This window comes from Strigops habroptila, chromosome 1, assembly GCF_004027225.2.
Source record: "Strigops habroptila isolate Jane chromosome 1, bStrHab1.2.pri, whole genome shotgun sequence".
NCBI lineage: Eukaryota > Metazoa > Chordata > Aves > Psittaciformes > Psittacidae > Strigops > Strigops habroptila.
Genome location: NC_044277.2, coordinates 66,434,131 through 66,457,685, shown reverse-complemented (window position 1 = coordinate 66,457,685; position 23,555 = coordinate 66,434,131). Strand labels below are relative to the sequence as shown.

Genomic DNA, 23,555 nt, shown 5'->3' with positions numbered 1-23,555 from the left:
ACTGCCCCCAAAGAGAAATAGGCTCTCTCATCATTTGAGACTGTGCTGAAACAAATATCTTTATTGCTATTGCACTTTTATGCTGTAGTTTTTTTCGTTACTTATTTCAATAAAACTATATTTTTAAAGGAAACAAAAAAATGTGGCACATGCATAACACCGGCAAAGAAAAGAACATTAATAACACTCATTGTGCTTTTCCCCTAGTTTAATAACATTTGCTATTTTAACTTTATTGAATGCACATTAACCAAAGAGATTTGTCAGTATATATAGAATAATACAGTTCCCCCTGGTTCACTGTGGTATTTAGTATATAGGGCTGTCAGCAATATGAAATTATACTGTTTACAGGAAGTAACAGGAGAAAGAAAATATAATATGATCCACCAAGAAAATTAAAAAGAAATATCCATCAGGACGTCATTTCATTGCTCAGGGAAAATGTAAAATTAACTTTTAGTTTAATTTACATACCATTATGTTTGGAATATATAACTGACTTCATTGATCTAGTAATACACCAACTATTTGATAAAATCACATTTCAGAAGCAGGTTTTTTTACAGGAGTATCGAAAACCATTCAATGTGTCGGCATTAGTTATGGAAAGTTATTCAACAAGAGTATCAGTTCATAAGCTGTAATATTGATATGCTAATATTCTTGCAGATTAATTTTACATGGGGAGCTCTTTGGGAACCAAAGCAGGCCAGTGTGTCCTGCTGAAGAAAACCCCAGCCCAGCTCTCTGTTCTCTTTCTGTGCTACAATTCACCTCTTAATAAAGCATCTGCCATCTCTGCGTGCCTGCCTTGGCTCTTTGTAAATCTTCATGAGTACATGTGCACATAGAGTCTTATAAATGCCAGGGGACCATTCAGTTTAACTCAACATTTCTATCTCCTAATGAAAAAAGATAAAGATAATTTAATTTGGAGCATTTTAAAATTAGAGTTTAAGACCAGGAAAGAACACTCAAGTGTACATGGTCTGACTGCCTGCAAAACATGCAAGGCAATAAGAAACTACCAGGATTAATCTTTTGGAGCTGAAATACCTGCTTCTGACAAAAGCACACTTTCATAAAAGGTGACTCCACCTGACTTTGAAGAAATTTTAAGACATCATTTGATGAACTGAGAGTAGAACAAGGTGGTTACCTCTTTATTAAACCTTTTAGTAATTATAAAGCTATGTATACGCCTACCACCAAGAGGATGGTCTAGATGGGGAGGAGCACAGAGGGTCCATGGAGGCACGCCCTGTAACGGCCTGGTGGCACATGGAGACTTAAGATTTCTCCTCCTTCACACCCTACCTGTAAACCCATGCTGTCCAGCTGATTACGGGCTGACAGTTTCCTTGCCAAAAGCTTCATAATGAAAAATGAAAAATGCAGTTACAAGGCAGCATCTGTACAGTGTCGTGAATTTTGATTGGCGGATATAATTGCAATTCAGTAGGATTATATACACAATATTACTTGGAAAGTAGATACATCCAATCCCCCGGGGAGACAGTATATATCTTAAGTACAGCAATATTAACAAAACCAGTATGAAACAGATTATATGAAAACAAACTGAAGGCAAAATAAAGCATTACCTGTCAAAAGATAAATATGAGATTTTCATACACCAGAATTCTAGAAGCAAGAGAACAACTACGTGACAAAATAGGGAGAAGAGGGGTCTACAGAGGTTGTAGACAAGTGTGATATCATTTGGACAAACAGTGAGGTTTTAACAGGTAGCGTCACATCAGGTACCTCTGGTCATTTTAGTCATCTAAGTCAGATGCCCTTTATAGAGGCAGCTCCTTCTTTCCACTGACTGCATAAGAACTTAGCTACCCCCAGAGATGCTCTTAAATTAAATGTCAAAAATAGCTTTAGCTATGTAATACATACAACCTTTATAAAAGTGCCTGAAACCTCAGAATGATACAGGGCATGATATGCCCACACACTGGACAGACAGCAGACAGATAAATATCCTGGTTCTGTAAGCCCATTGATGAGGTACATAAAAAAAATCCTGCTAATATGGCTTGAGATTTACTTTTATTGGATATTTTCTGGATTAAACATTTAGTGAATATTGTTATCTATACCTTCAGTTACTGTTTGGCATTGCTTTAGACAAAAGCTAGCAAATCCAAAGTATGTTTTGTGTAACAATGTGCCTCTCACCTAAACACTCCTGCTCTGCTAGACAAGATTTCCCTTGCTTAGGGCCAAGGAACTCTTCAAATGACCACAAAAGCATAGGCATGGACAAGGCCATCATGTCCAAGCCTGCACAGTTAGTATGCAGTTAAGGAGACACTGTTCCTCAGCATGAGTTAATTTAATTGCTACAGGCCTGGTGAAGTAATGCAGCAATCAGCTTTAGCTATGGGCACATTCTGCTTCCCACTGCCAGTCCACTGAGTTCATCAATTGAAGTAATCACAGCTTGACCTGACTGCCAAATGCTGATCCACACTGGACTGCGAACAACCTGGATAATGGTATCAATATTTTAAGGGCCTCTAACAAGTTACTGAGTTCTGTGGGAAACTGGCATTTAATTAATGTATTTTAGTGTTTGACTTGATGGACTGATTACAAAAAGTAAAGCATGAAATGTGTAATTATATTTATCCATAATAAGTTCCCATTATTTTTTTTCCACATGCTATTGGCTTGCATTATTTGCTCTCATTGCATTATTACCTACAGCAAAGCCAACAGAATGTTAAGACAGTTTACAGTTAATACCATACACATTCTTCGTTTGCTGTACTCCTCAGCAGGGGCCATACGGACTCCACAAAAGATGTTTAAGTGGCTAGGATTATTCCAATAAGCATTGGCACTATTTTATGAATATGAGCCCCTCCTTGCAGCTTACAGTTTACAGCTTGCTGATATTGAGGCCTACGTGAGTGCAAAAGAAAGCAGGATTTCACATTTATTAAGAAGTAACATCCAAACCTATGAAATGTATCTTTCACAGCTACAGAAAATAAAATTACATGCTATCAAATTTCATCACTTGAAAGCTCCTGTGCTAAATGAGACCACAGTAAAGGGATCAATCAGCACCCACCTTTGTCCGTTTGGCTTACTTGTAACACAGCTTTATTCAGTGCTCACTTTTTGCTTACTGGGTCGTGATTAAATATCGACTGTAATCAAGTGATGTTATTTCCACAGACACTAACAGGTTGTGTGAGACCAGCTGATGACTTACTTGTATGCATGAATCAGAGGTACCTCAGCTACATGTGAATAACATACTGCAGCCTACAGTCTCCTTTGTATGAAATATAAATCACAAGTGATTCATATTTATGCAAATCTTTAAACAACTGTAACTCACACAAACTGAAATTAGCTTTCATAGCTCCCTAGTGAAGACACTACCATCTTTCAGTCTTTTCAGTTTCTTTTTCTCTGATGCAATTAATCAAATGAAAGAAGAGTTGAAAGAAAACATTTTCCCTGTTCTTTATTACTGGAAATTTCTTTTGTTGGTTTTGCTGAAACTTTCACAGAAACATTTGCTTTTGAGTAGGAAAGAGGTACTCAGAATTTCCACTGGAGAGAAAAACACTATGGTAAAAGGTGATGTTTAATGAATATTAATAATAATTGTTTATAATAGCAGTCATTAGCTAAACGTTCGAGTAGAATTCTCCTGCTCTACTTTTCTTCCCATTTTTCCCATAAACAGTCACAGGCTTACAACAACATGCAAAGATAATGTTTGAAACTGACTTTTCTAGTCAGTTCTATTTCTTGCTCTGTGACCTGAATTAATTGGATTCATATAAAATCTAGGACAAATTAGTGACTAAATATTCACTGCAAAATACATCAAATGAAACGTGCAGTGACGTATAGGAAACATTTTAAATTATTTTATGGGTTTCCAAAAACACTAAAAGAAGCAAACTAAGTTCGAAATAAAAGAAAACCAAAAAGTAACTCTTTTCTTCTCCCTATTCCCTTAAAACTCATTTTGCTACACAGAATACTCAAATCACTACGAGCTTCTGGGAGCTAGAGCCTTGGGTTGAATGTGCAACCACAGCAATAATTAAACACCCGCATGAGAACTGTACATGCAACAAATATTGAATGACAGACAGCAAAAAATCAGTTAACCCAACTGCTGAGGCCCTACAGAAGTACTTCCTAGCCATCATTTTTTCCCGATGACAACAAGAGGTGTAATGCCTTGTTCGGCAAACGCAACGGTACCTCCCTCTGCTGGCTTTTTCTGGCAAAGAGAGAAGGCTGATACTGCAAACCAGTAGTAGAGTTATTTTCTGGTGGAATTTCTTCACGCAAGGTGTCCCACAGACAATTACGGCCTTTGACTTACTGATGGCATCCAGCAAACAGTCCGTTGCCAGGAACAGACAGTGAAGATCAATTTCAGGGATATAAGAGAAATAAAAGTTTCCCTTCAGCATGAATTGGACTATCTTTCAGACAAACATACAAAACCAACCAACCATGTTACCAGGAGGAACTATATGTAAATTCAAAGACTGTGAAATGAAGAGTGTGAGGACTGTTGGCCAGAACCCCACTCTTATAAGATGAGAGGTCTGAGAAAATTCTCCTGGCCCACAGTGGCTGTCCTTTGCTTCAACAGGTAACTATACTCACCAACCAAGCTACTTCCATATGAAAAATAGGTTGTTAATCTATCTTGCTCAAACCAGAACAGTGCTTCAAAAGTGCATCCTCCTAGTAAGAAACTACATCTTAACCTCTAGATTATTTTTTTATGGGCAGAAAGTTCTCCTATCCCCCACGTCAGCATTGTTTTGCTTTAATACGTGTCTTCATCTATTGGGCTTCAACAGATATTTCTCCCCTGACAGGCCAGCAGCACCTCTCCACCTGCTCTGGCTAAAAATGCCATCTTTATTTCTAATGCATGACAAATCTGACAACCCATTCCAGTCACAGTGGTACCTCTTCCAGCTGCAAGCTCTTTCTCTGTGAGCAACAGGGGGATGGGGAGTATGAGGTGGGAAAGCAGAATGCACATTCTGGAAGATCTCAAAACTTTGGAAAGCCAGAGTAATTTTCCTAACTTTACTGGAAAAATACCTCATCAGATCAATACATGCATATCTCTTGGCTTACACTCTTAACTGTTAATCCTTACCTAATTTACACTCCTAATTGTTCAAGCAGTCAGAAAAACCAGCATTATTAAACCAGGGAAAGGTTTAATGCTTGAAATGTGAATGCTTTATAATGCTTGGCCAAGATCTCCTATATCACCTTTTCACCAGTAAGCAGTCACCAACATAAGCTGAAACCACAAACAGAAGACAGCAACAAAATTAAGTATTGGAGTTTCAGTATCGCTTCTGAGTAACTACTTCGGATTTAACATAACGTATGGCGGGAATTTAATTTTAATGACACAGAAATACTGAAATTTTCTTAAGAAGATAGTAAGCATGCATGAAAACCGAGGTATAGACTTTTCTAGTGCATATGTATTGGGTTAATCTAAACATTATTCCACCATAAAATCTTTTGGCACTAATTCCCCACACAGCAAGCCAGTTTAACTTTTTCTTTGCAGTAATTTGATCCAAGCTGCTACCATGAGTGAAACTTATTCAATTATAAACAGACAAATCTAAATGATAAGATTATGCTCAATTGCTTTACCTTTACTGAAGTTCACAGACTGCATTAGATATAAACACATCAATAATACAACTCATTAAATAAATTTATTTCTTATTTGGGGATTTTTTTTAAATTAGAATTATTTTGTAAAATTTTTCAGGACTGACTGTAATTTCCTAATACCTCCACAAACAATGTAATACTTCAGTACATAAAAAAAAAAAAAAATCCTACTCAAAAAATTAACAGACACAAACAGGTTTCTGTCAATAACTTAATAGGAAGGTAATTATACATTGGCATAAAAATTCTGTTAATATCCTATTATATTTGACCTAAATTAGGTTCTACAGCTTGTTTTCCCTTTATTAGGTGTCTTCTCAAGCATAGATTCAAAGTCTTTAACAACCATTTCCAGGAATGTGCTAAGAATGAAAACGTACATTTAACAAAAAATAATGTTATAGAAAACCACAGTTTTTAATCCTAGAATAGTATGACAACTGCAGAGATTTGTTAACGAGCTCTGACAAAAATAACAAAATACCAGCTTCCTAATGACTAGGCCTGAACGCAGCAGTATGTGAGAGAAATCCTACCTAATGCACGCCTGCTTTCAATAGGAGTAACAGCATGCAGCTTCCAGCTACTGTACTTTATTAGCTTCACTGATGTCTGAAATTTTACAGCTTACTAAAAGAAAACTAAAAATCACTTGAGCTGTTGGCACAAGCACATAGTTAAATGTCCCTCTTTCTAAAGGACTGTTAACATGCGGCACAACTTTTGGAGGTTTGCTCTTACTTTGAATCTGACTTTGGACAACAAAAAACTACTGCTGGATACTGCCATACAGCTGTTTAGGAGGAAGAGTTTGTGGCTCTTCAAGAGATGTTACCTTGCGTTGGGTAGACATTAGCATCTCAGAGGTCAGGTTCTCTGGCATCTGAAGGGCTGCAATGAGACAAAAAAAGTCTTTTCCAAGGTCCAGTGAATCAAAAGGAACCCAAGCAAAGTCTGATTGAGTTTCCAGCTGTACTACAATGAATAACCAGAGCAGAATTTTGCCTTCAGGTCACAGAGACTTCACCTCTGAGGAAGAGAAGCAAATTCCATTCAAACATAAGAACATGCATCAAGGTCTGAATCAAAGCCTTTGAATTAATTATGAGGCTCTGCTGAACTCTGTATGAGTTAAACCATTAACAAATCCACTATAATCAGCACTTCCTAAACATACAGCAATGATTACCTTTTTGATTCCAGGCCACATTAAAGCCATGAGTTATGATCTGCACAGAAGCTTAAATGACCTGTGAAACAAGTGAAATATTTCTTTCTTGAATAAGATATGCTAGGCTGCTCAAATTGCTATCTCCTCAAACGATGTCTACACCACATCTTCAGTCTCTGGGGTATGCGCACACCCTCTCGAAGTCCAGGTATCAATTAAAAAATGCAGCATTTTAAATAACTTATTAAAATTTTGTTATTTCATAAATAATAGAAATATTTATTAATAATAAAAATTAATGCTATTTTTAATAATTTTAAAATTGACAAAAGGAGTAAGAGGGCTATAATAACAGAAGCAACAGCAATGGAATCTCAAAATGACATAAATCAGCTTACTAGAGTTAGTTACATCAAAGAAAGAATTGCTCTAGAACTGTATCCAGGTGACTGTTTCCTCCAAGCATATATTATACATCTTTACTTATAAATATGCACAGATATGCCTGTGTATGCAGTACTGAGATAGGTATATAAATATATGTATATAAGTATCCCCTTAAGAGGATAATTAGTGTTTTCCTATTGCTTCTTGTAGTAGAACATAAGGAAAAGCAGATGTGAATCTGGAGACTTCCCTTACAGCTCTTTTCCACTTTCTCTTCTCTACCACTTTTCTAACTGTAAATTTTGATATTTTTGCCAAAGTGATAACCTAGAAGCCATCACATCTGCTTTCAGTCTCATTTAAATTAACATCTCAAAATTAAAATCTATAGAACAGCATCAACACTGAACAAAAACAATACCAACTGTTGGTAACATACCAAAGTTGTGGGGTTTTGTCAAGGCTTGGCTGTTTTTGTTAAACATACTTCATCTTTAAGTGGATACTTCATCTTTAAGTGCTCCTTCCCTCCACCCCAAATAAGACAAACCAAAAAAAAAACGGTATCTAAAATATCTATGTTAACCACAGTAACTGCTGGGTATCTTTGAAGACAGTTAGGCATGCTTCTAACTTGAATAAATTTACATTCACTAGAGAATTCCAGTACATAGGACTGAGTTCTAATGCTGAGTTCAGTTCAAATGCAAGTCAATTCAGTCAATTACTCTTCCCCTTTGAAACTTAACTTTGTTAATGAGGATGCTTTATGTTTAAATAAAAGTAGGATTTGGAGCACCTGTGAAGTTAATCCGATTTATGCTAGTATTAAGAGAATACAAATATATGAGCATCATAAATCCAATAAAAGACTGACAGTACTGATATAAATAAACAGAATTTCATGTTTGAGATTCCAGTGGATACTTTTACCTACAAAAATGAGTCTCTGCAGTTGCTCTTTTTTTTTCTTACAGACCAGGAATGAAGCAATTACAACTTTATCCCAATTTTATACCCATACACCAAAAGAATATTTTGCTGTGCTTCACTAAATCATGGTATAATTCCTCTCAATTAAAGGGCTTCTTTCAATACTAACAACATTAGAAATGAAAGAGAATTATAATTTCACCATAAATTATTGAAAGTACTAAATACAAATGCCCTCATTAACACTAGACTAGCTTTGAGAATGAAAAAAAAAGATTGTGCATGGAAAAACAAATATTTCAGTTTCCCTAATCTCTGAACTCTGAGCTTAAAAATCACAACTCTGTCACAATACCAGCTATTGCATTTTGTCTCAATGCAGATGAGAAAACGTTACGCACTTAAAAATCAAGGTCTTCCTCCACAAAATGTATAGTCTTGCCACATTTTACTAAATGGCAAAACCAGACACAACATTCATACAACATATCTTACTCAGTTTATGACACAAAATACTTTTAAATACTATCTAGATAAACTCACACATAGAATACTCTGCCTCCAGAACTTACTACAGGATTGGATACTGAGGTTGAGTACCAATTTCATATCCAGACCCTCCATAATTATGATAACCGCACTGAAATGCTGGAGCTGCAAGAGTTTCCCACCCAGGATAAAGCCTGGTTGTTCTCTATAGACCACTTCTCCCAGCACTGTACAAATCACAAGATTATTGAATACACCTATTCTTACATGGGCAAAGGATGTCAGGTGGCATGTAGAGAGTTATGCAAGCTAGGAAATTCAGGAATTGAATCTATAGCACAAAGTGAGGATGGAGAGGAATTGTGAGGTGAACATTATTTGTGACAATGAGTGATCAAATTAATAACAGTATTATCATAAATGGAAAATAGCAATTTGCTAATATTTCAGAGCTAATTTCTGTAGTGTTAATTTTCAAATACTTCCTCAGACTTGATAGTCTAAAAATGTAACTAGAAGTAACATGATAGAATACTACTGGGTTTCTGTAATAAGCTCTTATTACATCCTGAAAATTTCCGCTTTTTGCTCAATTTGTGTTTGAGGGCATAATACTACCATATTCCCTCAAATCATGTATGTTTAAGGCAACAATAGTGTGTTTGGTTCTTATCATCTGCATTTTAAAGGTACTTATTTGTCATTAAGATGAAATTGCAATCCATATTTATTTTTAGCAAAACTGCACAAACATTTTTCACCCAGGAGATCTAAAAATGAAACACCTAAACATATCAAAACCACCTTCTAAAATAGTAAAGGTTCCCAGTGGAGCACAGAAAGGCCAAGGTGCAGATCAGGGGCTTGGAAAATTTATGGGAAAATATTATAACTAAGCAAAGGAAGCACAAAATAAAATTGTTTAAATAAAAAAATTATATTTTAAAATTAGTATATTAAGATGCCCTCATTTGTGTCCTTAGTTACAGTTAAGTTAATCAAGAAAGACCTGATTTTTAAATAATTGTAAGATCACATTCATTTTAAATCTGGTTCAGTCAGATGTCTCAATCTGCCCCACAACCTTTCAAATTAGAGTATCCAAAATTCAAACAATTGGGGGGGGGGGGAGGGGAATTTTGGTCAGAATATTCTAATCCAATAACTCAAAGAATGCACCTAACTCTGCATACAACAACTGGTTCTACATGCTTCATTGCAAATCCATTCACTTCTAAGAACTGCCGTCCAAATTTCTTCCATGAATACCAAAATGGGAATGATCCCTATTAGATCATGTAGTCACCACAAAATTAATGGCTCCCTAATAGTCAACCTAGAATGAACCCAAGCAATTAGCTGCACAGAACATCACGCAGGTTTCATGTGAGATGACTGCTTCGAGGAAGTTTGTTTCCAGAAAGACAGCGAGCATTCCTCAACCTTCTGTGTAAACACCAGATATGTGGTACTTCTCCTCCACAAAAACTCAGGATAAAGTGATAAAATGAACTTCATGAGATCAATTACCCATACTGTGTGCAGATTTTTATTTTTTTTTTTTCCCCTACAGGAGCAAACTACAGCCTTCCCTTCTCCAGCTTTTGCTGATAAAGGGATACAAGAAAGGCAAAGGGATACAAGAAAGGCATTAAGTGTAAATTTTTCCCCATGCCCACCTCATGCTCTTTTTCCACCTACCCTCCTTCTAACTTGAAACACTTTTATTTCCTTCTGCTAAGAAAGATGACTGTTAAACCAACCCTTTCCAACCCTTACGATTCTATGATTCTATGATTCTATGATTCTAAACACTTTATGTTCTCACCACAGTGAGACTAAAATTCCTGGATTTATATATATATGCCCATTTATTTATATTTATTTATATTTTTATATATACTCACTGTAATGACTGTTCAGTGGAAAGACAATAAGAAACAATCAGTTTTGATAGGAATAGGCTTTTCTTTATATGACTTTTTTCTCTAGTGTTTCATTTTTTCTTATAGCATATTCCTGTCTACAAGCTGGAAACCCCAACCAATATATATCCAGAGACTATATACATTCGATCAGACTGCTGTTTTCTTCTAAGTCATTCCACAAGGAACACATAGTGCAGTGAAGTAGATTCAATGCACGCAACACTGTCCATAACTCATTTACATTAAGAGCTTAAACAGTAAAGTTCCTCCTCTGCATTCAGATATTTCTGAATACAGGGAAATTCACTCTACAGGCAAAAAAAAGGAGATGCGTAGTGACTAGAAAGATCACGAGTCATGTAGAAAGATTATTAAAAAAAAAAAAAAACCAAAGTATAAAAAAATAACCTCTTATCCTAAAAGAAAAAACAAGAGAGCTCCCTTCCATGTCCCACCCCTCATATCTGGAAGCTTTTCATAACTATACTACAAATATCAATTTTAATCATTTGAGAAATACTCATGCTGTTTCAATTCAACTCATGTAAGAACCCGGGTAATTTTTAAAGACAAAAGAAGTAAATAATAAACATAAAGTTTAGCAGGCATTTGAAAAAGTGGCAACTAGCCAAAGGCAGGTTTTCCTCCTAACTTCCTAACAATCACTCATTATAAATAGTTCTACATATAACACTGAAATACAAAAACTGAAGGAGATCATTCTAAATTAACTGTTATTTGATTAGTTTAGTATGTAATCACATTTCCACCACTAGAATGGAAGGAAACTGAAGCAGAAGTGACTGATATTAGACAATGGATGTACCCACAAGGTATCTAGTGTTCTGATTTGAAGATCTGATCAGACACTTTTGGAAACATGACAGCTGTCATGAGATTATTTGGTACTGCTTCCCCCGCTTCAGCAGCACTGAAGTTTATCCAGGAAGCTCTGCAGTGTAATCCTTACAACGCTTTACAAGTACACATGTCTGTACTTGAAGAAATGGAAGAAAAACTGATTAAAGTTCTGATGGTAACAGCTATTTAATCTCTCAGGAGCTGTCACACTCAGTGATGCAAAGCTCAGAGAATCGACTTGAGTGCCTCCAAACAAGCGTTGCACACTGTGAACTCTGCAATAGTCCACGCAGTCATGGGAACAGAGGTTTTCATAATTTTTCTTTAATGGGTAGCTTCAGCCCCCATGAGCTAAAAAGCTGGTTTTGCCTTTCATTAGAGCTAATCAGGATATAAATATTCCAATAAAAGCAGGTGGTTTTAAATTTGACATTTAGGGGGCAGGGAGGGGAAGATTTCTCCCCTCTTGAAAAATACCACATAGAAAGGAAACTCAGTAAAAAAAGTATCAGCGTAACTCACTAGCATTTATACTCTTTCATCAATCACAGAGCACTCAATTTCATACTATTACAGACTTCTAAGGATAACCAAGAGGGTGAGTTATAAGAGGGAGAAATAGATTGCTTCAGCCCTTAGAGAGCATTTCACTGGACTAGACCCACCCTCTGGGCAAGTTAATATTGAAAAACGGGGTGGAGGGAGGGCTTGTTTTTATACAGCCTACAACTGAAGGAGGGTTCCTATGGTGCCACAGGAAGGCTTTATCTTCTGTCCCCACATCTCTCCTAGCAGATCAGATGAAGCCAGGCCCACAGTAGTCCTCACTAGAGGATAGCCCTGGTTGCACAGCCCTGTGGTGCAGTGATGCTTTCTGTGCTCTGCAGATGAGCTTCACCAAGCTTGGACTTAAGGCAGCTCCTAACAAAATCATCATTACTTCCTTCCTCACTCCCAGAACTCTGGTTTCTTTCCAAGCAGTAGTTATATCCAAATATCACATTAAAATCTATTTTCTAACCCCAAGCCCCTAGGCTTCTACAGAAAGATGGAAAGTTTAAAAGTAAGCTTGACAATAAGCTATGAAAGTTATTATTGAAATAGCTGTCTGTGACATGAAAAAGGAATATTAAAGAAGCTTACTCTTTGTCCAAGACATCTTCCTCTTTTCCCCTTCCTCATTCCCCACATCTTCCTTCAGCTCAGTGTTTTATAGACACTGGAGAGGCTTTAAGGAATGCAATTGAAGTGAGAATCTTGAGTCATGATCAACCCTTCCCAAGGAAAATATTTCACAGTATCAAATCCTAAATTGTAGTTATGATTTGAAAAAAAAAAGGCTTCTTCCAAAGGAATAGATTTCCTTTATGCTGGAATTACAATTGCATTGGTTTGTGGTCACTTCAATACACAGTATACCTTCAACACTGTAGAGCCATTAGAAGGGTATGAGTACATCAATAGCTACTATTCTAATTAATGAAAAGCTAAATTTCTACATAAATCCAAAATTAGAGCCTTTCCTCTGGGTTTACTCTGCAGAAGAAAAACAAATTATTAGTTTTCTAGTTGTTAGAGAAGTTATTCTGTTACTCAGCAACTGACCCTGAAGGACAAAGAGCAGATAAAACTGCTAGTGCCATGACTAGTCAAATTCCACTTTAGAAGAGTTTCACCTGAGCATGAATTTGGAATATTTTCTCTAAAATCTGCAATTCATTTCCCCCCAAAAAAGACAAATTTATAGTTATGGTTTCAACAAGACCTACATCAAAGACAACTTCCGAGAAGTGGCGAGCGTGAGAGCAGAGAGAGCAAATTCAGATGGCTTTTCGGGACATTTAATGTACACAGGAAGTGATTTTCCCATTACAACTGTCATAGTTTTTCTCCTTTCTATTTTTCTGCTCTTGGTGAGTTTGAAGAGATAATAAGACAGTTCACCGAGCAAACATTAACTGGACAGTTAACAATCCTTAAAACAGAAGGCTTAATTTCCTTGCCAGTAAAAAACATGGCGAGGTGTGGTGGGATGACCCTGGCTGGAAGCCAGGTGCCCACCAACACGTCTCTATCACTCCCCTCCTGAGCTGGACAAGGGAGAGAACATATAACAAAGGGCTCATGGGTCAAGGTAAGAACAAGAAGAGATCACTCGCCAATTACCATCATGGGCAAAACAGACTCGACTGAGGGAAATTAGTTTCATTTATTACCAAATCAAATCAGAGTAGGAGAAATAAAAGCAAAGCTTGAAAACACCTTCCCCCCACCCCTCCCTTCTTCTGAGGCTTAACTTGACTCCTGAGTTCTCTACCTCCTCCTCTCCAGTGGCACAGGGGTACAGGAAATGGGAGTTGTGGTCAGTTCATCCCATGTTGTCTATACCGCTCCTTCCTCCTCAGGGGTGGACTCCTCCTACTCTTCCCCTGCTCCAGTTAACTTCTAACAAATTTAAACGGCATATGTTTTTCTTCACTTATACAACTATTAAATTATTTCCTTTTTAGAAGTGCAACCAGTCATCCTGCATTTGTATTATTAGGCTGTTTCAGCAGCACTGTAGCTGTTGCTAAACATCTAAGCTAAGGTGATAAAGAGGAGGACAATTATCATATTGCTACACTTCATGACCACCTTCCACAATATTACGTTACTTCTCAAGTATTTGCATTCTTAAAGGAATGCATTTAAAAGCTGTTATCATTAATCAAGTGTTTTGTTTGTTTGTGAACACAAACTCTATGATTAAGTAACAATGGAGTGCAATAATCTATGTACAGTTTTGTCTGAACATCAATTTGGCCAGCTTCCCAGCTACCCAATGCTAGCAAGTTCACGTGCAGGGGAAAGTAGCATGTCAGCAGGTGTCAAAGGTTCCTTTTTCGTGCAGTCTTTAGTTATACTGCTTTCAGTCCATCACGTAAGGAGTTCTTGCTAGTTAACCACTTCTATTTATCTGCTTTTATCCAGTCTCATGAGAAGGCAACATGCATTATCAAAGCAAATTTTCCATCACAAATGAGATCAGACAGGGTATTAAGAAGAGTCTCCCATTCTGCTCACTGGGCTTACACACTCCTAAATTAATTAAACCTGTAAGAAATATTTTCCTAACATGTGGCGAATCAAAGACAATGACAGATATTTAAAAAGTTGCATACTGCCAGAGCAGCTGAGTAACATTTTGTTTTGTGACAATTCTAATTGTTTACATTACAATAAATTACAGGCAGATACACAAATAATAAAAATGTGACTCCCAGTCACATGTTTAATAAGTTACTTAATAACTTACACTCCTTAACAAGTTACTTGGGAATTGAATGGCACAGCAGATGAACAGTGTATTTTACTCAACAGCAATACAAAGTCCTTTTTTCTTAAAGAAAGGCAACATATGTTTGTACCCATTACTGATAACATCAGTTCCAAACTATTGAATTATGACATCTTTAATGCACTGTTGGCATGAACATAAAAATGTGAAAATCCTGGGCTTCAATTTCTTCCTCAGGAAGAAATTACAGGACAAACTTTCTGATGATAGTGTAACTTCACCTGACCTGCTCATAAGTTTGCAAAAAGGTACAAACAGTGATATTTGGTGTTTAATTGTACATTAATGAAATAAATTCACACAACATTAATTCAATTAATGAATATTTGTTCAAATGAGCTTCCTATCATCTTTCCAAATTTGAATTTAGGACACCATTCTGCATATTGCCAGAGGAAGTAAGCTTAGTTGTGTAATTGTCCTTCCTCAACTAACCACGTCACCACAAGATCACATCCTTGGGTATCTCTCTTTTTCAAGAAGACCATAAGTGACAAAAATCCTGCCCAGTCATGTTCTTAGCTTTCTTTTAGAAGCATTTTAGATCCTGTTGCTCCAGGGAATAATCTGAATGAGCACAGAAACTACATCTTTTTTACTTCTCTTGTAAAAGGCATATTCCCCTGGCTAGTACAAGAAAGGAGGAGCGAGTCAGTACAATCCTGAAAGCACAAAGGGGGAAATAAAATAGCAGGAAGAGAAAGATTTCTCTCTTATAGACAAGCCTTGCAATTTTATATGTGCACTTCACATACCAGAAAGAAAAGTGTCTTCACACTATCCTACATGACACACTCACAACAGCTGCCTGCCTGGGATCACATCACAGAATCACAGAATCATTAGGGTTGGAAGGGACCTCTGTAGATCATCCTGTCACATCCCAGGCACCTGGCAGTCCATTGCTTCTCTACAGCAGAACAGAAAGTGAAAAGGCAAAGAGCATCACAGCACTGGATCTATCTGGGCTGCCGTGAATACTGCCAGGAGTGTTAACAACTTGCCTCATTAGCAATGAAACTAATTAAGCCTGACTTTTTACTCCTTTGTGGACTGTCTTTATGCCTCCCTGCCCTACTATACCCGTGTTTCCCCAGAACACTAGCATCCCTTTCCCACACCTTCAGTTTTTGACACCACCTTTTTCATAATACCTCCAAAACCACATCTCCTCCTAATAAATGTGACAGGAACCAGTCTGTGGTTCTCAATATGCAGACATGGAAACACTATCAGCATGATTAACTTAGGAAAAGAAAAAAAAATTACATGAAGCTGATATATTCCTACGAAGACTTCACTTATTTCTTTATTTAATTTTAGTTCTGTTTTGAAGTTCAGGTAAGTATAAAAATTAAAAAAAAAAAAAAACCACAACAAAAAACCCACAAAAAACAACAACAAAGTAACACAACCAAACCCAAGCAAACAAAACCCACCTCACTAGCATTTTAGTGTCACAGGGAGGAGAATGTCTGCGTTGATAGCTTGGGCCAAGACAACCTATCATAAAAAGCCTAAGACATTTGGGTGCTCAGCATCCTGCTTCCTAAGTATCATCTAGGAGTTCAGGATCCCACTAGCCTCCTGCTCTGCAAATATATTGTGCTGTCTAGCCATTTATCAATCTCCCATATCAGTGCTCTTCATTATGCAGCACTCTACAGCATGGTCTTCCTGTATTCAATGACAGTCTTTTCACACCCAAACGATGCCTCTGCAGCATCTCTTTGATACCAAGTATGCAATCAAGCTGATCAGAAAAACCCAACCTCTCACCTCTCTGTTTGTCTTTTTGTCCTTAAACTGAGAGTACCCTTGAATTCTGGTGAACAGCCCAGATATGGGAATAGCTACCATAACATATAACGGAAATTTCAAGAGCTTCACAGGGCAAGTTCTGATGCTAAAGAGGAAATTCCAGTATAAGTGCAGGGAAACGAGAAGCAGATCACATCTGTCTGAAAATTTACATCTACTCTTTAATTAATACTATTTCATATTAAAAAACCCAAGCCAAACCAAGTCAGATATACACCATAAGGAAATATAAAGAAATAGGCTGGGAAGAAATCAACACACGTTTCACATAAAGCAACATCATAGCAACAGAGAATGAACAGGAGAATCTAGGAGGAAGCAAAGGCGACAGAAGGAAGACAGCACCACTGACGCAGGATTCTGTAGGAACAAGATTTTGGTCCATTTCCAATTTTTGAGTAAGAGATAAGAAAGCATCTTGTGCTTTTCTAAATAAAACATTTGGCTGCCTCAATACCTTCATTCACTAATATACTTCTGGTGCAGACATTAATTTTAAAGATAATGTATCTTTTAATTAAAAGTGCATTTTTTTTTTTAATGTGTGGCTGATACCTTGCAGCATCTATGGAGTTCCATAAAGTATCTTTCCAAATCTAACCTTCTTCTTTTTTTTTTAATATCTATATGCTGATTTAAGAAAATCTAATGTCTATAGATATGACTATTTCCTGCTGTAAGAATCTAGTTCCAACTGATCGACTATTTATTTCTAAAATACACCTGAAAATTCTGAGTTTATGTCAACTGTATCAGGTTTATTGGGTTTAGTACTTTGCTTTTTTGCTCAACATTTCTGTATTCCAGACAGAGTTTTAAATGTCTTGCACTTTGTGGCACGGGCAATCACAGAGCCAGTGTAATGGTGCAGTGAACATCTTTATATGGGTACTATAACACCAAATCCGAAGTTAAAAATAAATTATATATTACTCATAGTAATACAACTCAAGAAAGAAAAGACATTACCTGTATCTTTCAGGGATTTTTTTTTTTTTTTCCTGTGATTAAACTTTAAAGTAACTAATACTTTATTCAGTGCTGAAATATTACCATGACAATATCATTGACTACTCTTCCATGAGAGCTATGTGCATTACGAAAGATCATCTAGCTCTGAGTGATCAATTGAAAGGTCAGTCCTGCACAGAGCAGACCACTGACTGCCTTCTGAACCCTGAAATAAAAGGTAAGAAATTCCTTAAGTAGTAACTGTTAAGTAACCTTAACAGTTACTTCTATGTAAATTTAACAGTTACTTCTATATAGGCAGAGGAAAACATCTGAAACTAACACACAGTTGCTGTTACTGTGTTTGGTACTAAACCCACTTTATGTTCCACACACGCTTCCTCTTTGATATCAATTCTTTCTATAATAGCTTATTTAGATAAGTACTGCTGGCTTGAAATCAACGGGAAGCATTAAGGCTTTAAATGAGCATATATATTGGTTTTTACAAAACAATCGTCATACGGTTGTGCAGTTACACTTCCCATACCACATCTTCTTCTTATGATACCTTCTCCACACACTAAATGCACCTTCCCAGATGTCTTCTAGGATTTTAAACTGTCCACCAGCAGCCTGCTTCAATAAATATCATTTCTTTTGCTTCCTTTTCCCCCCAAGTAAAAATAATAATAAAAAAGTGTTTCATAAAATCAAATTATGTTGTAACAGAGGGGCTACAGAGGACAGGAGCAGGTTACCAGCCAGAGATCTCACAGCCACTGAGAAGAGAGCAAACAAGCCTTGTACAGCAGTAGAAAGCAGCTCTCAGATTTAGACACCAAAATCAGAGATTTAGAAAATTTCTTCTCTATTCACCATGAGCTAGAGATGAGGTAACTCAGTGAGACTTAATCTCCAGCACCACTAGCAGCTCTTCTAGCTACCCAGAATCTTCCAAGGAAACAACAAAAGCAGCCTCATCCTTCCCCTACACATTGCTTTTACTGCCTTTGCATAGGAGAGGTAAGCAATGGATTAACACATGAAACATCTGCACGTGGGTGAAATCATTTCACCTTTCCAGGAAATGCTGTCTCTCCCAGGACTGTAGCTGTCTAAATTAATTCTGCCCAGCAATGGGTGGGTAGGCTTTAGGGAACTCAATTAAGTATTGCATCTGATCATAAAATGGCACATGCATTACTTCCGGTTCAGCATACACCTTAGACAACAATCAATCAAAGCAAACTTATCCCTCATTATCAAACTGGTTTTTAAACAGCATGATGAAACTTACATATTGCTAAATTGCTCAAAGAACAGTATTGCTCAAAGAACCTGAAAGGTTTTGCTGAACACAGTCACTTAGTTTTCAAGAAAAAAAAAGATTTTAAAAAAAAGCTTCATCCACAAATAAAAATTATTAATAATTAGAGAAATCAGCAGAAAATAACATAAACACAAGCAGAAGACAGCTACCAGATCAAACAGCATGGTCTTTAAAAATCAAAAAACCCCAAATCTCTGTAGACGTAAAAAAAAAAAAAAAAAAAAAAAAAATCCAATCAAATTACATTAGAATACAAAAAATATTCCTTTTTTTTTTTTTAAGAAAAGGAATAATCCTTCAGACACAAGGCTGGTAGAATTTCTGGTCTGACGCAGCAACTGGCATAGCAGTAAACTACTGAGGTCACGCCTACATTTGCAGTCAAGAGGTGAGCAGAACTCTCTAGGCTCGGAGTACACTCCCCTTCACAGGTTTCATGAAATGTGAGCATTGGCTACCTATCAACAGAATTACTCTGAGCTGACATACCGGAATGCATTTCCTACTCCTGAAATTCAGCCAAAACACCAGGTTACCCCAAACATGATAGAACAGATAGGCTTTTCCATTCTCAGAAGGCAGAGCTGACCTTTGCTAACTGAGCCACTGAGGACTAACTGAAGTGCACAGAGAAGACTTGCCTTTCCCATTCTCCTACTTACAGGAAAGCCTCCATGCAAATAAATATCAGCAATCTAAGTAAAAAGTCTTATTTATCTGCAAGGTCAGATCCAATACCCAGCTATTCCTTAGCTGAACAGAATACGCTCTCGTACCAGTGACCAGCTCATGGGACATCGTTTGAGTTTTGAAGAAATAAAGGCCAATTCTCTTAGTCAAAGCTTACTCTGACTTTCCTTTTTGTTTAACAGGAAAGCTACATTATTATTGTTAGGTGTATGTAATCACACATATCACAAATATTCATACAACTAAAATAACATGATTTGTCAAATGACTTGTTGAAGTACAGGACAGTGACCGATTTGAAATCAAATGTGACAGTGTGTTTTGCCTCTGTTAAAGACTATCTTCAAATAGTCAGCAGCCCTTAAAGAATACGTGATCACTAATACGCACTGTTTTTTATTTGGGGGAAGGGTATCCACTGCTTATCACTCTTGGAAAGCCTCCACTGAAATGGACACAGCTATCTGAGATGAGAATACTGGCACACAACCGAAACTGGAAAGGTATCTTGGGATTAAATGCTGCATTGCAAATCACATGCCAGCTTTTTCTTTTTTAAAACCCTGATATAAACTGAAGCTGTTTTTTTCTGTCCTATGATATATATCACAGAAGCACATTCATTCCTATTACTTAACAACAAAACCTATAAACTCCCGCCGATTTCTTTATCCATTTCTAAAGCACAATTTACAGTCCTACATTGCAGATAAGGGTGTGCTGCTCACAAGATTAAAGTCAAGGTCACATATTGTGCATACGCTGCTGCCTATGAAACAGGGATCTGTTTCACAGCCTCCACATATATTTTTAGAAGGGGCTGCTCTAGCCACCAGCTAACAGGCCTTGAATTATAAAAGTGAAGATAAACTTTGGCTTAAAAGGTAAAGTGTAAGGCTTCTGTGCCAAAACAGACAGACCCCTGCTGATTCAAGGAAGTAAAGTAGTTCCTTTTATCCCTTCCCAAAACCTGAAGGGAAAATCCCCAACACACTCAGTGTGAGCCTAACTTTCCTTCTGATGGAGCCAGGAGTGAAACTCCCGCAGACTTTCATAAGACCACCAGTAGACCACCTCTGAAAAATCCTAGCTTTATAGTAGGTCCAGCAGCTGGTGTTCCCTACACGCATCTGTGGTACCTTCTTCTCAACAGGCACTAGTGCAACTATACACACTAGAGCTACAGCAGAAGCACAAGCCCCATGCAAGCAAAGGTTTATAACACAGAAAAGGTTTCTGAATTCCCCAGAGAATACCATTTGCACAAGATGTCCTTGGCAGATGCCACCAAATATCAGCAATGAGGAAGAAGTAATTACATTGATAAGCAATAATTAGTATTATCACATGCTCCTCATACAAAGATGACACTTCCAAAATTGAGCATTAGGCTTAATTCATGGATATCTAGACAGGGACTCTAAAAACTCTGTTCACATAAAAAGTGAGATGCAAAATATGGATTTTTATCCAACTTTAATGATGGAAAGATCTTTGAGGCATGCCCCAAATAAACAGACAGAGGAAGGCATTACTGTTAACTACCTACAAATAGAGTTCATTCTCTTTTGCTTAGCGGTACTAGTTAACTGTGATCTTTACTAGAAGGGATTAAATTGCAGCATCCTTGTACAGCAGGGAAACACCCAACAGAGACCAACCCAGCTATAGGTTCCTTAGTGAATTAGCATTCGTACACTCAGGATTTACCTATAAAGCTGACCCAAGGCCACCAGAGGTGTAAAACTTCTACCTCATCCCCCAGCCTACGTGTTCTAGCAGGTTACTGGAAATGCTGAAGTGGTAAATGCCTGAAAGGCCCACTAATGTTTTTGTAAGTCACTTGAAGAAGGGCCCTTTACTATATAATAATATATAATAGCAATATATAATAGTAATATATAATAGTAATTGCTGCTGCCAACCCATATGTCAGCCACCTTTCCTTTGCCTTGTTTCAGCAAGGCAACAAAGACCTAGAGCTTTAAGAGACATAACACCAACATCAATGTGTCAAGACCTTCAGCAAGTGGGGATACAGCTACATGGCTAAATAAAAGGAGGCCAAGGAATAAGTACAAGTAACATGTTTCTCACCCACACTGCTCTGCTGTCAGCCACATCCTGGACTCTGTCCTGGACTAGTCCAACTGGTCAGCTGTGAGACAAACAGACGTGTAAGGCAGGGGACACTTAGCCTTACGCGCTTGGCCTAGGAATCTGTCTCTGGACACCTTCTATGCGGCACTACTGGCATCACTTGAGGGCACAAGTTCTTGACTACAGATATGCCCCTGTTTTTAAGACAAGAATCCCAGAAAGGACACCACATGTATGTACAGCAATCAGTTAAGGACGCTGGTCTTCTTCCTGGAGGTAAACTCCTAAGGCTCTGCTTTTGCAGTGACCTCGGGATCCCTTGCTGATCTACCAGACACCATTTGTTAGCAGATATACTTTATTTCAAAACTGGGGAGACTCACAAGAAAGGTGCCTGATCCTCAGGAGTTGTGAAAAGTCGCCTGCTTAAACATCTAAACAATGTTTCAGTTAACTGTTTCAGTTACAAACACCCAATTTTCAGAATCCTGGCCTGATTTTAAGGACAAGCAGTTTCTTCTTAGTGAACTTTCAGTGACGACAAATATCAAACTGTGAAATTAACTTACTGAATATTAAAGTTCCTTGAACTGTTGCTTGAAAATAAGTTTTTTCTACGTCCCTTCAGAGGCAAAGTGTAACTCCATTCTTTACTAAATACCCATGTGTGTGAGAAAGCCTGCTCTTGCATTAGATCACCAAAATTCAAAGACATGACAAAAAGGAACCGTAACAGGAAACTCTTAAAAGTAGCCTAAGTAACAGTCTCGGGACATCCAAACTGATGTTATTTACTCTACTCCCTACTCCGTTTTTACACCTAAGTATTTTGAAGTTCTATTATGACAGGCGTTGATACCTTTTTAAGTAAAATAAATTATTGTAGTATACCCGTTACCGTTAGAAGACTTGAACTAATATGTCCAAGCAACGTTTAACGTTTGCCCTCCCCACTCTCCTTAATATCTCGCTTTGCGTGTTGTTGCTGTACTTAAATCCCGTTCTAGTGAACTCATGGCACCTCCGGGGCACTGTGCCGGAGGACGGGGAGAAAGAGAAGGACAAGGAGAAGAAAGAGGAGCGGGGCTGCCCCCAGTCCCACCGCCCTGAGGGGGCTGCAGAGAAGTGAGACCAGTGCTTTCTGCCGCCGCTCCCTCGCACCAGAAACTTCCTACACGGCGACAAGGCGAGGCAAGACCGTCCCGGGCCTCCCCCGCCCCTGGCCCGCCCCTCGCCCGCCCCGCGGTACCTCGGAGCCGGGGGAACTCGCGCTCCCGGAGTCCGGGCAGGCCGCCGCCGTACCCATACCCATACTCATACCCGGCGGGGCAGGCGGCCCGGAAGGCACGGAAGGAAAGCAGATCCCCCCGCGGCGCCCCGGCCATGCCGCCGGCTGCAGGAGAGAAGAGGGGGAAAGAAAGTCTGACTAAAGCACCAGCGCGTCTCCGCCGGGCACGGAGCCTCCCGGCCGGCAGCGCTGCGGGCAGGCACTGCGGCCAGCCCCGCACAGCCCGGTCCGGCCCGGCCCCGCCGGCCTCGCTCCTCCCGCCTCCCGCCCCCACCGAGTTGCCCATGCCCCGCCTGCCCGCCCTGCCCCGGGAGCGGCGGCGGGGCGCGGGGCTGGAGCCGGGCAGGGCCCGCCGCCCTCCGGCTGCATCTGAGCGGGTGGCTGGGCCCGAGCAGGCAGGCGGCGGGCACGGGGTGCGCTGCCAGGGCGGGCCGAGAGCCGGGCCTGGACCGGTCATAGGGTCATGGAATGGTTAGGGTTGGAAAGGACCTTAAGCTCATCTAGTTCCAACCCCCTTACCACGGGCAGGGACGCCTTCCACTAGACGG

At 38.6% G+C, this 23,555-nt stretch overlaps 1 protein-coding gene across 2 annotated transcripts in view; it reads right to left on the bottom strand.

Moving 5' to 3' along the window:
• The window catches only part of MOCOS (molybdenum cofactor sulfurase), a 213,849-nt gene extending 190,654 nt beyond the window's left edge, over positions 1-23,195 (bottom strand). For both annotated transcript variants that reach the window (XM_030504653.1, XM_030504661.1), the window contains exon 1: positions 22,969-23,195. In XM_030504653.1, the coding sequence (XP_030360513.1) occupies positions 22,969-23,104 (136 nt within the window). In that variant the 5' untranslated portion in view covers positions 23,105-23,195. The remainder of the gene's footprint in view (positions 1-22,968) is intronic.
• Between the last annotated feature and the right edge of the window lie 360 nt (positions 23,196-23,555).